The sequence below is a fragment of the Heloderma suspectum genome, chromosome 4 (genome assembly GCF_057233095.1).
Source record: "Heloderma suspectum isolate Gila_16-S chromosome 4, 16-S_ref, whole genome shotgun sequence".
NCBI lineage: Eukaryota > Metazoa > Chordata > Lepidosauria > Squamata > Helodermatidae > Heloderma > Heloderma suspectum.
Genome location: NC_139461.1, coordinates 236943950 through 236959400, shown reverse-complemented (window position 1 = coordinate 236959400; position 15451 = coordinate 236943950). Strand labels below are relative to the sequence as shown.

Below are 15451 nucleotides of genomic sequence, written 5' to 3'. Positions count from 1 at the left end.
TCTGCCTGCCATCTTCAAGTCTGCTGGAATGGATGGAAATGCCCCTTATCTGCAGGTGGGGAAAAGCCCTGCCTAGCTACAGGTACCCCAGCATACTAGATCTGTGCCATCTTTGTCATTCTTCTCTGTAACAGAGTGAATAGTGTGTGTCCTTAATATCGTGGGAGCTGCTGCTGCTGCTGCTGCAATATGTCCCTACCCCCCTCTGATCTGTTTTTTTCTCCTCCCCTCACAGCTTCTCGCCAACTCTAAAGCACATACCTCACGATTCATCAGTGCCAACCTCCCATGCAACAAATTCAAAAACCGTCTGGTAAATATCATGCCATATGAGCTGACACGGGTTTGCCTGCAGCCAATCCGGGGTGTGGAGGGCTCAGATTACATCAATGCCAGCTTTGTAGATGGCTACAGGTAAAGTATTCATTCTGACCAGGGCCTAAACCTCCTTCCTTGTTGATGCTGCATTCTACCAAGTAGTGTCCATGTAATAAGTGCATAATCAATTGCCTTTCATTTGGGCCCATGGGACTTTGTTAAAGCTGCCTGCCCCTAGGGCCTTGCATCTTGCTCCTTTTTTCCTCTTAGGCTTTATTAGCAGTTAGCTGTGGATAGCAGGTACTGGTTTTTCTCCAACTAGGTTGCTGCTGGCAACCCACTATATAACTCACCTCCCAAACTCTTGTTCCCACAATGGGGCTGTCTTGCAGCATTGGGAACAGCCTTGCAATACCAGGAGGTGGGATGCGTCCTGACGCTTGAAAGGTAAGATAAGACCATCTTGCACAAAGGAGGAACCAACCTGTCTCCAGAGTGGCTTCCTTACTAGCAGTAGACTCAGGGATCCTTGAGGAGGGCAGCACTCTGCATAGCAGAAGCACTGCTGTACATTTTTGTTGTTGTTGTTTAGTCGTTCAGTCGTGTCCGACTCTTCGTGACCCCATGGACCATAGCATGCCAGGCCTTCCTGTCCTCCGCTCTCTCCCGGAGCGTGCTCAAGTTCATATTCATTGAATCAGTGATGCTATCTAGCCATCTCATCCTCTGCCGTCCCCTTCTCCTTTTGCCTTCAGTCTTTCCCAGCATCAGGGTCTTTTCCAGGGAGTTTTCTCTTCGCATTAGGTGGCCAAAATATTGGAGCTTCAGCTTCAGTATCTGTCCTTCCAATGAGCAGTCAGGGTTGATTTCCTTTAGGATGGACTGATTTGACCTCCTTGCAGTCCAGGGCACTCGTAAGAGTCTTCTCCAGCACCACAGTTCGAAAGCATCAATTCTTCGGCGCTCAGCCTTCCTTATAGTCCAGCTCTCACAGCCATACATTACTACTGGGAAAACCATAGCTTTGATTAGACGGACCTTTGTCGGCAAGGTGATGTCTCTGCTTCTTACTATGCTGTCTAGGTTGGCCATAGCTTTCCTCCCAAGGAGCAAGCGTCTTTTAATTTCATGGCTACAGTCACCGTCTGCGGTGATCTTGGAGCCCAAGAAAGTAAAATCTGTCACTGCTTCCATTTCTTCCCCTTCTATATGCCAGGAAGTGATAGGGCCAGATGCCATGATCTTAGTTTTTTTAATGTTGAGTTTCAAACCAGCTTTTGCACTCTCCTCTTTCACCCTCAACAAGAGGCTCTTGAGAACCTCTTCGTTTTCTTCCATTAGGGTGGTATCGTCTGCATATCGGAGGTTGTTGATAATTCTCCCAGCAATCTTAATTCTGACCTCTGATTCATCCAACCCGGCATTTCTCATGATGTACTCTGCATATAAGTTAAATAAGCAGGGTGACAATATGCAGCCTTGTTGTACTCCTTTCCCAATTTTGAACCAAATAAGTTGTTCCATGTCTGGTTCTTACTGTTGCTTCTTGACCCTCGTACAGGTTTCTCAGGAGACAGGTAAGGTGGTCTGGTACTCCCATCTCTTTCAGAATTTGCCACAAATGGTTGTGATCCACACAATAAAGACTTTAGCGTAGTCAATGAAGCAGTAATAGACGTTTTTCTGGAATTCTCTTGCTTTCTCCATGATCCAGCGAATGTTGGCGATTTGATCTCTAGTTCCTCTGCCTCTTCGAAACCCCGCTTGTACTTCCGGTAGTTCTCGGTTCGCATGCTGCTGAAGCCTAGCTTGTAGGATTTTGAGCATCACCTTGCTGGCATGTGAAATGAGCGCAATTGTGCGGTAGTTTGAACACTCTTTGGCATTGCCCTTCTTTGGAATTGGAATGTAAACTGACCTTTTCCAGTCTTGTGGCCACTCTTGAGTGTTCCAGATTTGTTGGCATATTGAATGCAGCACTTTAACAGCATCATCTTTTAGGATTTTAAATAGCTCAGCTGGAATACTGTCATCTCCGCTAGCTTTGTTGTTACTAATGCTTCCTAAGGCCCACTTGACTTTACTCTCGAGGATGTCCGGCTCAAGTTCAATGACCGCACTATCATGGCTATCAGGGACATTCAGATCTTTCCTGTATAGTTCTTCTGTGTATTCTTGCCACCTCTTCTTAATCTCATCTGCTTCTGTTAGATCCCTGCCTTCTTTGTCCTTTATCATGCCCATTTGCACAAAACGTTCCCTTGAGATCTCCAATTTTCTTGAAGAGATCTCTAGTCTTTCCCATTCTGTTGTTTTCCTCGATTTCTTTGCATTGTTCATTTAAGAAGGCCTTCTTGTCTCTCCTTGCTGTTCCCTGGAACTCTGCATTCAGTTGGGTATATCTTCCCCTTTCTCTCTTGCTTTTCGCTGCCCTTCTTTCGTGAGCTACTTGTAAAGCCTCATTAGACAGCCACTTTGCTTTCTTGCATTTCTTTTTCTTTGGGATGGATTGAGTTGCTGCCTCCTGAACAATGTTACGGACCTCCATCCATAGTTCCTCAGGCACTCTGTCTATCAGGTCTAATCCCTGAAATCTATTCCTCACCTCCACTGTATATTCATAAGGGATATGATTTCGGTCATACCTGAACGGTTTAGTGGTTTTCCCTACGTTCTTCAATTTCAGCCGAAATTTTGCAATTTTGTGAGCCACAGTCAGCTCCAGGTCTTGTTTTTACTGACTGTATGGAGCTTCTCCATCTTTGGCTGCAAAGGACATAATCCATCTGATTTCGATATTGACCATCTGGTGATGTCCGTGTGTAGAGTCGCCTCTTGTGCTGTTGGAAAAGAGTGTTTGCTATGATCAGCATGTTCTCTTGGCAAAACTCTATTAGCTTTTGTCCTGCTTCATTTTGTACACCAAGGCCATGCCTGCCTGTTATCCCGGTGATTTCTTGACTTCCTACTTTAGCATTCCAATCCCCTATGATGAAGAGGACATCTTTTTTTGGTGTTAGTTCTAGAAGGTGCTGTAGGTCTTCATAGAACCGATCAACCTCAGCTTCTTCGGCCTCAGTGGTTGGGGCATAGACTTGAATTACTGTGATGTTGAATGGTTTGCCTTGGATTCATACTGAGATCATTCTATCATTTTTAAGATTGTACCCCAGTACTGCTTTTCCCACCCTTTTGTTGACTATGAGTGCTACTCCATTTCTTCTAAGGGATTGTTGCCCACAATAGTAGATCTGATGGTCACCTGAATTAAATTCGCCCATGCCTGTCCATTTTAATTCGCTGATTCCCAAGATGTCGATGTTCAATCTTGCCATCTCATGTTTGACCACCTCCAGCTTACCTTCACTGCCAAGCCACCTCATGGGGCTGCAGAAACAGCAATGAATTGGCAGTGTGCAGGATGACGGAGGCATGTGAATGGCAAAGCCCCAGCAACCTGGGGAGGCCTTTTGCTGCAAAATGGAAGAAAGCCTACCCTGTTGCCAGGCCAATAGGCTGCCATGCTGGGGACAGAAGAGCAGATTAGCTCCTGGCCACTTTTCCTGCTTCAGATCTCAACTACCCAGGGTGTTTAAGAGCTGCCACCTTCATGTGTCTGGTGCTGCGACAGAGCTGCTACTGTTGGGAGAGGGATGCTGGTGAAAAAGCCTGCCAAGCAGCAGGTGGTAGCATTTCATGTCCTACCTAAACCGTCCCTGCAGGCCCCTGTTTATCTCTTCCCGTCCTTCCCTTTGAAGTGAGCAATCGTTTTCCACTTTATCTAAAGAGATCAATTGGCCCAAGGTGCTATAGATGGCTCTGAAGCTGCATCTTTATTAGTGCCTTTGTTTCTCCCTCCCTCCCCCCCCCTTCCACTCCCGCCTTTTATGATGTCTTATAAATCCACCTTGGAGCGGCTTCCATCTCTGTCCCACACATTACAGCTGTCCTACAACAGATTCATTAATTTTTAGCACCAGTGGAGAGATTAAATGAGAGTGGATAAGGCTAAGAGCCTATATTCTATATTCTATAGTCTGTAGTGCCCCACAGTGGTAACATAAAGATGTTACAGCTTCTCTTTACAATTATCAGACTGATTTTACATTCTTCCTTAACTTCACTGTGGAAACTGGCTACCCAACCCTGCCTTCACTGATCGTGGATGTAGGGATCCTTGAGAAAGAAAATACAAATCCTATGTATTTGATCGGTTCTTCTTGATTCCTGTGAAATCAGCAGCACAACTAGATTTTGTAATAGCAGAAATCCCATCCTTTGGGTTGATGCACAACATACACCCTATGTCAGTCTGGACAAGATGAGGCTCTACAGCCACCTGTCAGGGATGCCCTGACTTGGATTCCTGCACTGAGCAGGGGGTTGGACTCGATGGCCTTGTAGGCCCCTTCAAACCCTACTATTCTATGATTCTATGACTCTTTGCAGAAGACACACCTCAAAGCACCCAGCAGTTTTTAGTAACAAACTTGAGATTGCTGTAACACTAAGCTGGCATGATATCCCAGCCTGCATGTACATTTTAGAAAGCCTAACTAGTATTTCTTATAGCAGGCATCCCCAACCTTTTTGGGTCGGTGGGCAAATTTGGAATTTTGAGAGATTGTCATGGGCGCTCTTACATAATGGCCCCCATGGGAGGAGGATTGACCATTCATAAAATGGCTGCCATGGTGCAGGCATTGCCAGTCACAAAACACTAATTTCCCAGAAGGCAAACAGGTGCACCTATGGGAAAAGTAACCCAGGTACGAGGCAGAGGTGGGAGCTGAGCTCCAAAACACAAAACCACTCTTTTGAACACAAATAAAGATGGTGCTGGAGGGCAGCACTTGTCAGGGATGAGTCTAGGCACTTTGAGATGTCTGACAGGTCTGATTCTGAATCAGAGTTGGAGCAGCAAGATCAGAGGCCAGGGGAGGGACCCTCCCTAGTGAGCCATGATGCTGGGAGAGGTTACTCTGAAGACCTTGACATACAGTTGGCCCAGGCTGAGTCGCTGCCCCCTCCCTCCACTGTGAGAACTCAAGTTTCTGAGGAGGAAGAGGGGCATGACTTGAGAGATGCTAGGGCATGTCACAAAGCAAAGCAGGAAAAGTTGGGGGCAGGGCTCAGATGCTCAGCCAGGATAGCCACTCCTGGAAGCCAACGTAGGAGGGAGCCACCCTAGGGAGGGTCATCACTGCAAGGCAAGTCTGGCCATGAGGTTCACACCCAAACTGTCAGCAACTTCACTACTCTCCGATCTGTCTCCTCTACTTAGGGATCATAGATTAGTTGTTTAGGGGGCTGAGGCAGTCTGATTGTTTCCTGGAATCTGCATTTGTAAAGAGGCTAGTTTCTAGCAAAATAGCGTTAGCCTGTAGCTCTGTCTTCTTGTGGTGTTGATTGCGAAGGGGGAAGGACGATCCATTTCTGACAGCACTTTGCAGCATGCCAGCCTCCCAGTTAATTTAATTAAAAAGGGGGGCAGGGAGCCTGGTGGGCACCAAAAGGGGCATCTGAGCACATTGGTTGCCCATGAGCACCATGTTGGAGACCCAGTCTTATAGGATTAGTTATCTCAAATTATTAGGCATGCCTCTTTGCAAGTGAGCAGGCTTGGCCTTTGCGTTATAACCCTATTTCCATTCAGCGACCTTGGATAGTCTACCAAAGATCTAGATGTGTGGCACAATTCCTCCCCACAACTGCTCAGTCTTGCTAATCATCTCCTTCCCATCCCAGAAGTGCCCAAGTCAACCACCACTCAGAACTTTTGGATATCTTGCAGGCAGCAAAAGGCCTACATTGCCACCCAGGGACCCCTGGCTGAGACTACAGAAGATTTCTGGCGCATGCTATGGGAGCACAACTCCACCATCGTGGTGATGCTGACCAAGTTGCGAGAGATGGGACGGGTAAGCAAGTACCTTAAGCTTCTAGAGAGGATTAGTGCTAAGTGGAATGATTTGGGGCTGTTTCCACAGTAGCGTTCTAGATGTATAGCCCAGACTTTGAGCCAGAAAATTCAAGGTATCTGACTCATAGAGCTGGAAGGCACTGGTGTCACTGCAAATGGTAATGCTCATTGCACTAAGCCTGCCAGCTGCATGCCTGACAGGCTCTGCTAGGACCCAGTTGGTGAGCTTTCTCTGGAACCTTCAAAGTGCTTGGGTTGTTTTTCCCAAACTTTAAGAGGAGCCATCAACTTCAGGTTCCTGGCTCTATGGGTTTGCCCAGACCCAATAAAAAGAGGCCATTTGGACTACAACTGGAGTTTCCTTGTAACTTTGTACGGAACAGCAGGCTGATTGCTCATCAGGAAGGCATGGAAAATGGAGGTATGCAAGTAGTGAGGTGAGCCTAATCAATCACATCATGCTGGGAGGGAGGGAACAAACCAGTGATTTGCTGCTTGTGTTAGAGGCTGGAGCTGCGGGCGTCAAGAAGAGCTTCACATTGTCACTCTAGAATTCCCCTACCTTCAGTCACTTTGTAATGTAATCTTCATTCAAGGAACTGCTACATATTTTAAGAGTAGTGATTTTGACTTTTCCTTTGTTTTTCAGGAGAAATGCCATCAGTACTGGCCAGCAGAGCGTTCTGCTCGATACCAATACTTTGTGGTGGATCCCATGGCTGAATACAACATGCCTCAGTACATCCTGCGTGAGTTCAAGGTCACTGATGCTAGAGTGAGTACCACACAGTGCCTGATGTCATTTCATTATGCACAGAAAGTGCAAGTACCATAGTGCAGAAAGGCATTTATTAGGCATCTGAACGTCCATTGCCTTGTCATCCCTGCATCGGTGTTCCTGTGTCAAGGGGCTGAGCCACCTAGAAAAGAGCAGCATGAATTTCATACACACTTACCTATACCGCTTCCTGGTATAAAACAAAATAGCCAGTGTGCAGCAAAAGTAATCTGCTCAAGTGGGCTGGGCCTCCCGTCCTTAGGGCTTTCCAGGCTCTGAATAGGAAGGCTGTCGTGTATTTGGGAGACAACATGCAATGACCTTACCTTTCTCTCCCAACTAGGACGGACAGTCGAGAACCATCCGGCAGTTCCAGTTCACTGACTGGCCTGAGCAAGGAGTACCAAAAACAGGCGAGGGCTTCATTGACTTCATTGGGCAAGTCCATAAAACCAAGGAGCAATTTGGCCAGGATGGACCTATCACCGTACACTGCAGGCGAGTTTTGGCATTGGGCATGCCATGGAGGCCGGCTTAGCGCTATGTGCCCATGGTGAGGTGCTTGGGGTTGCCAAAGAAAGCTAGAGAGCTAATGCACAAATGGCTTCACCTCCCTATGCATGGAAGCCATTTCCATAGGAAAACCACAACTGAGTTGCGGTTTTGAGCACGTAAGAGCAGGGTAGTACTTGCACTGCGGGACTTGAGTATATGGGAGACCTTCTGGTTGTGATCTTTTGGGCCTTCAGCTGCCTCCTTCTGAATCCAAGCTGAGACAACCACTCACCTTCCTCTCTTCCTTGTGTGCAGTGCGGGAGTCGGACGCACTGGAGTGTTCATCACTTTAAGCATTGTCCTGGAGCGCATGCGCTATGAAGGCGTGGTTGACATGTTCCAGACTGTGAAGACCCTGAGGACACAGCGACCAGCCATGGTGCAAACAGAGGTACATCCATCTGCCACACTGTTTTGCACTCGAACACTAGTTAGACATGACTGGACTGAAGTTCTGCCCTCACTTGCTTTCAGTATGGGGAAGTTTTTGTGTACATAGGGCAGTGTGACATATAACACATGCCAGGCAGCCATCAGCCTTGCCCCCATTCCCATGTTCACATAGGGTATGTAGAATAAACTATAATTGGAACAAACTACTAACAAACAAGTTATCTGTAGCATCGTCAGCATGTAAAGGACATAATGATGGAAAATAGCTGAATCGGTCAAGAGTAATGAAACCATGGCAGAGTACCTATAGGAGGACCTTCCTGCTCCTTCCAGTAAATATTCTCTTCTTGAGTTATGCCTCACTGTGGGTTAGTTCCCAAAGAGTAGTCAGTTGCTATGTAGGAAAGTATTGTATTAGCACCAATTACTACTTTGGGTTCATTCACTCTTTCCTGCTGGTCAAATACTTCCTGGAACATTTTACTGTTGCAAGAGCTTCTGGCACTAGTTTAAAGCACTGCAGGGAATTTTGTACACTTCTTGGAGAAAATCCTTTTGGGAGAGGCAGAAGTGGTGGCATGGAATGTGAGGCAATAGCCTCTCAGATCACCCTCACCATCTGTGCAAGCTCCAGGAGAAGACAGAAACATTGAGTTGCACCGTGCAAAGAACAGCACCAGCAAGCATTTGTAAAGGATCAAACCTGTGGTCAGGTGGCTATCCCCTGGCAGGAACCCAGGCAGCTATTGGGCCTAACTTGAAGGCACCCTGAATACTGCTTCATTGCTGATATCCATTTGGCCTGCTGGCTAAACACAGCAACTGCAGCCCCAGATACTAATGGATGGCTTTTTCCCTTTCCAGAAAACAAGCAGGACAGAGGAGCTGTCTTGCTTGCTGGGAGAGGACAATAGGCTGCCTGCTTCTTATAGCCAAGACAAGAAATAGTGGTGACTGCCCTCTCCCACCTACTCCCCCCCCACACTGTTGCTTGTCCTGTTGCCACTCAACCGTCTGGTATTTTGTACTGCTTTTTGTACAGTGCAAGGGTATGTTAGTCTGCCTTTTCCCAGTAGCTGGATGAGAGGGAAAATAGAAACTCATCATTTATCTCCCCTTCCATAGAGCAAGCACTTTACTCCTGTAGTGCACAGCGCCTCAGTAAAATACTGTAATGCAGGAGTAAACTAATACTGATGCCAGATGAGTAAGTGTGATCACTGCTGAAAATTCAGTATTTGGGTTTCCTATACAGTCGAGTCCAGCTCTACTGGGAATTAGCCCCTAGCCTGGCCTTATTTCTTGGCACTTTGAAAAGGGTGACATGGTAAAGGCAGGCATAATACCTCCTCTTTACATCTGGCACAAGGTCTAGTGCCTGGCCTAGTAGAGGCCAGTTACCTCCTTTACAGAGTAAGAAAGAGGTGCAAGACAGTCTCTTTGCAGTAGGTATGGGGTGCATGGCCCTTCTGCTTTCTCTTTAATCTTTGTACTATTATGTGATGGAAGTTGTGGCCTCCTTTACAGCTTCCTGCTGACCCTTCTCCTCCTCCTTCTCCAGGACCAGTACCAGCTGTGCTACCGGGCTGCACTGGAGTACCTTGGCAGCTTTGATCACTATGCAACGTAACTAGTGCTTTCAGCCAGCTGCAGCGGGAATGTCCAAGAGCAGAGACGGGTTCTTCCCAGCCGGCCACCCATTTGTTAGTCCTTCTGTGCAGATGTTGCTGCTGCGGCAACAGCCTCCCCACAACTGACCAGTTTTGACCACAGTATTTAGGTACATTGCCACAGCGCCAAAAGTGGGACCATCTTCTAGCATTTTCAAGCTCCAGATTAATCTCTGTTAATGCCCCCACTCCTCCTCCTCCTCTTGATAGCATTTCATGGTGAGAGTCACTGGGTGGATGGATTGGGATCTTTTATATATGTAAAATAGTTAACTAGCCTTTTATATCTTTTCTTTTTTAAAATTATTTTGCAAGTCTTAATGTTTTGCTCAGGCAAAACAGGAGAATGGAGGTGGTGGGGTTTGAATTTCCTTTTGCTTCCCCCCCCCTTACTCTTTTGTTGTCTCAACCATAGTGGTGCTGCCCATTTTCGGGCAGCCCCAGGTTAATATTAGTGGCTGGCTCACAGCTCTGGGACCCTTCCACTCCCTCTTCACTCCTTTGTAGAATATTCAATTTCACAGAGCTGGAGCCAACCTAATGATTATTCCTAAAGCCTTTTTTTTTTCATAGGCCTGTCTGTCAGGTGGGACTCCAGCAGCTATCAGATGCTTGGTCCTATTGACATGTGTCCAGTGACCTCATATTTGTAAGCAGATCCCACGTGAACTTTGTTTGAGGGAGACCCACTGCCCTGGGATCCTCTCTTGTTAAGTTGGGGGGAAATGTGGCATCCTTGCCACACACAAAAGCAAGTCCCAAAAGGGACCTGACCACAGAAACACATTTATTTAGTCCTTTCTGTGCCAGTAGCATCCTGAGGTGCTGTTGCCTAGGCAACTGTGGCCAACCAAGTGCGTTAGAACATCTTCCAAGGTGAAAGAGCACAACTCTGGGAAGCCAAGCCTTCCTGCACAAATGACCTCTGAAAGGGGGGGGGGGCTTGGTTATTGGGGGCGGGAGGGGGGATCAGGGTTCTTCAGGTAAGGAAATCTCTTCTCAGAGGCTGGATGTGGCTATAATTTCTACTATCCTGTAAACATTTAAAAGTCATTAGAATTCTGTATTTTCCACTACAACAGGATGGTCTAATTAACCAATGTGGCAAGACTACTGGACTTAATTTAACAGTACTATATATTAATACTCATTATCTCACACTTGCACTAAAGGCAGGGAGATTACAGCCTTCTCCCAGGTGCATAGCTCTATAAATAAAGGTGGTGGAAAGGTCTCTAACTGTATTATCCAATGTATTCAACTGCATTGAAATCAACAATCCTGAGTGGTGATGTTGGAGAGAACATTCATTTTTACCTTGTGAAAGCATAGTGCTGTAGGGGTCACTGTTGTATACAGTCTGTTTTCTATTTGTTAATAAAAATCTACAGCATCATTGCATAATTCTTGATGTTAATAAATTTGAATAATCGGGTTTCCTACATATTTGTTTTCCTGTCTTGTTTTATTTGGCAATTAGCACTAAACCTGTAATCTCCCTGGAAGGAGCTCTAAAAGTTCACGGTTGTGTGGGAATGAATTCTACCTGACCTGACCTGGCTGTGGAAAGCAGCTGAAATGAGAAATAAGTTTCAGGAAAAGGAAAACATTCTTCTTGGGCTTCTCACAGAAACAAGAAGGAATGAATGGGTGGAATTGGCTGCCTTTCAGTAGAATAGGGATGTGCCATGGATCATATCTGCATTAATTCAACTGCTGAAACAACTTCCCCTGCATCAGTACTAATTTATCTTTAGGATGCTGCACTGCTGCTAGGATGGTATAAAAGTGCTGTTGTTTGTCATACGTTATAAGGGATCCACTATCTATTTTTAGCCAGTGGGCACATTTGGAATGTTGAGAACATGTTCGGGATGCTCTCACAACATGGTTGCCATGAGGGGGTGTGACCAGTCACAAAACACTTATTTCCCAGAAGATAAACTGGTGAGGCTAAAAGAAACATAACTTGCCCAAGAATCTTAAGTACAAGGCAGAGGGATTTATGAGTAGTGGTGTACGGATTTTATTAAATCTGTTCCATCCATGTTTGCAGATTGTCAGGCATCTCTTCTTCTGGCATCTACCCATTGATAGAATCGGATTTTTTTTTTTACTAGAATGTCATTGTACTTGCACTAATTTGTATTAGCATTAATGCGCACTTACTCTAATCCTCCTCCAAAGTGAAAAACTGGTCCATTCACCCGCGGAATCCATGTGACTCAGAAAAAGCCAGTCCACTGCAGAATCTGCTGGTCAGTATCAGAGAAATCCGAACTCATTTGAATCCATTGCAGATTTCTCTGACATCCCTAGGTATGAGTTCCAAAACATAAAACCACTCTTTTGAACTCTTTTGTTTTTGCTCCAACACCCATCTCAAAGAAGATAAACTGTAGATGGCCAAGAAGTTGAGTACATGGCACAGCCCCAAATGCTAAATCACATATTTGTCCCCCAAAAGCACAACAAAATACCATTTCACAGTACGCAAACCAGTGATGCTCACACAGATAAAATACCCAGCCACACCACAGACCCACCCCCACCCCCAAACTAAAACAAGGTGAAATATAGCGCACGCGTGCACACAAATAAAAAAAAACCACGGGCAAAACACACACCACAGCAAAACACAGTAGCTAATACATACACCACATTAAAAAAACAGGCATCCCACACACATACACACACAGCTTAAGCGCACTCTTCACCACCCCTCTAGCCCCCTAGGATGCTTCCAACTACAGCAACACCAGATTACATTTTTCTTTTTTCTGGGTGGCTGGGCAAGACCTTGTATGCAAAGGAGGGAGGGAGGGAGGGAGGGTGGGTCTGATCCACAGAAGACAGGAAACCACCCCTTGGAACTGAAATTTTTATATCTGCTCCAGCACAACCTGATTTCACACCAAGGCAAACAAATAAGTCACTTGACAGAGACTGCAAGGTAGAGGAGGTGGTATCCTCCCCACAACACACAAATCCATTAATTTGAACCCACATTTTCCTTTCTGCTGCAGCACAAACCCATTTAGGGAGGGGTAGAGAGATCCCCAGAAACATTAACAATCTCGGATATGCAGTTGATACCACTTTGATGGCTGAAAGCGAGGAGGAGCTGAGGAACCTCATGACGAAGGTGAAAGAAGAAAGTGCAAAAGCCGGGTTGCAGTTAAACCTCAAAAAAAAAAAAACAAGATTATGGCATCCAGCTTGATTGATAACTGGCAAATAGAGGGAGAAAACGTGGACAGACTTTGTCTTTCTAGGCGCAAAGATTACTGCAGACGCTGACTGCAGCCAGGAAATCAAAAGACATTTACTTCTTGGGAGGACAGCAATGACAAATCTTGATAAAATAGTGAAGAGCAGAGACACATCACACTGACAACAAAGGTCTGCATAGTTAAAGCAATGGTCTTCCCCGCAGTAACCTATGGCTGCGAGAGCTGGACCATAAGGAAGGCTGAGCGAAGGAAGATAGATGCTTTTGAACTGTGGTGCTGGAGGAAAATTCTGAGAGTGCCTTGGACTGCCAGGAGATCAAACCAGTCCATACTCCAGGAAATAAAGCCAGACTGCTCACTTGAGGGAAGGATATTAAAGGCAAAACTGAAGTACTTTGGCCACATAATGAGAGAATAGGATACCCTGGAGAAGATGCTGATGCTAGGGAAAATGGAAGACAAAAGGAAGAGGGGCCGACCAAGGGCAAGATGGATAGATGATATTCTGGAGGTGACGGACTCGACCTTGGGGGAGCTGGGGGTGGCGACGGTCAACAGGAAGCTCTGGCATGGGCTGGTCCGTGAAGTCACAAAGAGTCGGAAGCGACTGAACAAATAAACAACAAAAAGAGATCCCCACCCCTCCATATACTCCACAATTATGCCCACAACCTGAGGACACCGGGGGGGGGGGGGTGAAAAAAATGAAAAACCTTACCAAGGGGTAGGGAGCTACTGCACTGCCCCCTACACACACACACACACACACACACACACAATATACAAAACAATTCCTGCCTCCATCTCTTCCTCCAAGGCTGCGCACACATATACAGAGAGTGGAGGGAAAGCAAAGCAACAGAGCTGCTAATTCCCTCCAAAGTCTGGACTTGATGTTCTGTGCTCTATTTCTCAATTAAAAGAAAATAAAGTTGTGTGTGTTCAGGCGTCTAGTAAAGTGACTTGGAGCCAGAGGACTGTGGGTGCCCCCCAAAATAAAATTTTTAAAAAAGGACTGGACTGGCTATGGGCATTCTCTTGAACATTCTGCTTGCAATTTTTAACAAAATAGCTGTGCCTGATCCACTTGGGGGAACCAATCAAAACAAACTGGGAATCTGGGGAAGGATCCGGGAAGAACACTCTGCCTCCCTTAGTGTCTGCCTGAGGCCCTGACTGAGCGTGGATGCAGGGGAGAGATCATGCGGTAAGCTGCAGATGTTGGCAAGATAGTCATGCATGCGGAGCAGCCAGGAGCAAAACAAACAGCAAGCAAGCATATGGGACTAACAGTGCATGAAAGGACTGTCTACCTATGAGCCCAACACAGTGAATTGGGGGGCTTGAATGGAGAGAGGCAACGTGGGGGCTCTGGCAGGTGGGAGGGCAGTGCCCCATCCACCCTGAATAAGAAATCACCCATTCATTGCAACTTTCTGTTGCAGGGGCTTTGCTAGACCTGGGTCCATAGGGTCCGAGCCCCAATTCTATTTCCCATAGCCCTGAATGTCCATTGGTACTAATGGAAAGTTATTCTAAGCTTAATTATTTAAGCTTAGGTACAGGGGATGATTATCAGGATGGTTGTACCCGGAGAGGAAAAGGTTAACCACTACCACATGCCGCACCCCACCCACCCACCCCCTAGCAATTTAACATAGGAAATACATTTCTATTGGTTCCAATAGAAGATATTTTTTTAATTTTAGGTGCCATGTTGGGGGGAGGGGATTTTCAAGGGGGCACAGCTGGGGAGGGAAGGGGTAATCCTCTCCTCCCTGTGCACTGTGATCCTTCCTGAAAGTTGCCTTTTGTATGGCAATTAATGGAAGACTTTTCTAAGATAAAGGGGGGTTGCAGTTGGGAGTGGCAAGGGTTAGCCCTCCCCTCCTTGCACGCTGTGCCCCCCCCAAATCCCCCCTCACACATATGTGGCAATTAAGATTAGGTAAAAACCTTCCAATGGTGCCAATGGATTTTTTTTTTCTGAATATAATTGCATGGGATGGGGCAATTATACTCGGGGAGGGAAAGAGAAATGAAGTAGGGGGAGAGAAAAAGATGTGAGTGGGGGAGAAAGAGAGGACAATGTGTTTATTGCCCTCCCAAAAGGTTGCATAATTTGGGCAGGAGATGCTTCTCCCATGAACCCACGTGTGTGTGTTAGATCCTTGTGTTATGCGTGTGGTACGGCTCCTCTTGATCGCTGTGTGTTTCCCTGTCCTGCATTCTGGCACATGGAGAGGTGGCACTAAGTGTTGGGCTTCCAAGCCTGCTCTGCTGTGTCTTCCTCTGTGTCTCTATATGTGTGTGTTGGGGGGCAAGGCACAAGTCCCCACCAAATAGAGAGCTCCAGAAACTGCAAAACAGAGCCAGCCATCCTTCTACTCCCCACCCCCGCTGCCAACTCCTCTTCCCCTTTCTCTTTCAGGTTCCCTTTCTCCCCTCCATGCTGCCCAGTCCTTGCTCTATTCTTCCCCTCCTGCTAATCTCCACACCCAAACCTGCTTCTTCCTTCCTTCCACCTACACATGTCCATCGCCAGGAAATTTCACCCTTTTTGGGCTCGTCAGACTTCCAC

At 46.5% G+C, this 15451-nt stretch overlaps 1 protein-coding gene and 1 long non-coding RNA gene across 5 annotated transcripts in view; one reads left to right on the top strand and one right to left on the bottom strand.

Annotated features, from left to right (window-relative positions):
• PTPRF (protein tyrosine phosphatase receptor type F) overlaps nt 1–12232 on the top strand; it is a 724144-nt gene extending 711912 nt beyond the window's left edge. For all 3 annotated transcript variants that reach the window (XM_084852780.1, XM_084852779.1, XM_084852781.1), the window contains 6 exons: nt 236–414; nt 6113–6239; nt 6891–7016; nt 7363–7517; nt 7830–7965; nt 9529–12232. In XM_084852780.1, coding sequence (XP_084708906.1) covers nt 236–414; nt 6113–6239; nt 6891–7016; nt 7363–7517; nt 7830–7965; nt 9529–9597 — 792 coding nt within the window. In that variant the 3' untranslated portion in view covers nt 9598–12232. The remainder of the gene's footprint in view (nt 1–235; nt 415–6112; nt 6240–6890; nt 7017–7362; nt 7518–7829; nt 7966–9528) is intronic.
• LOC146348287 (uncharacterized) overlaps nt 1–15451 on the bottom strand; it is an 80347-nt gene that overhangs the window by 16971 nt on the left and 47925 nt on the right. The window lies entirely within an intron of this gene.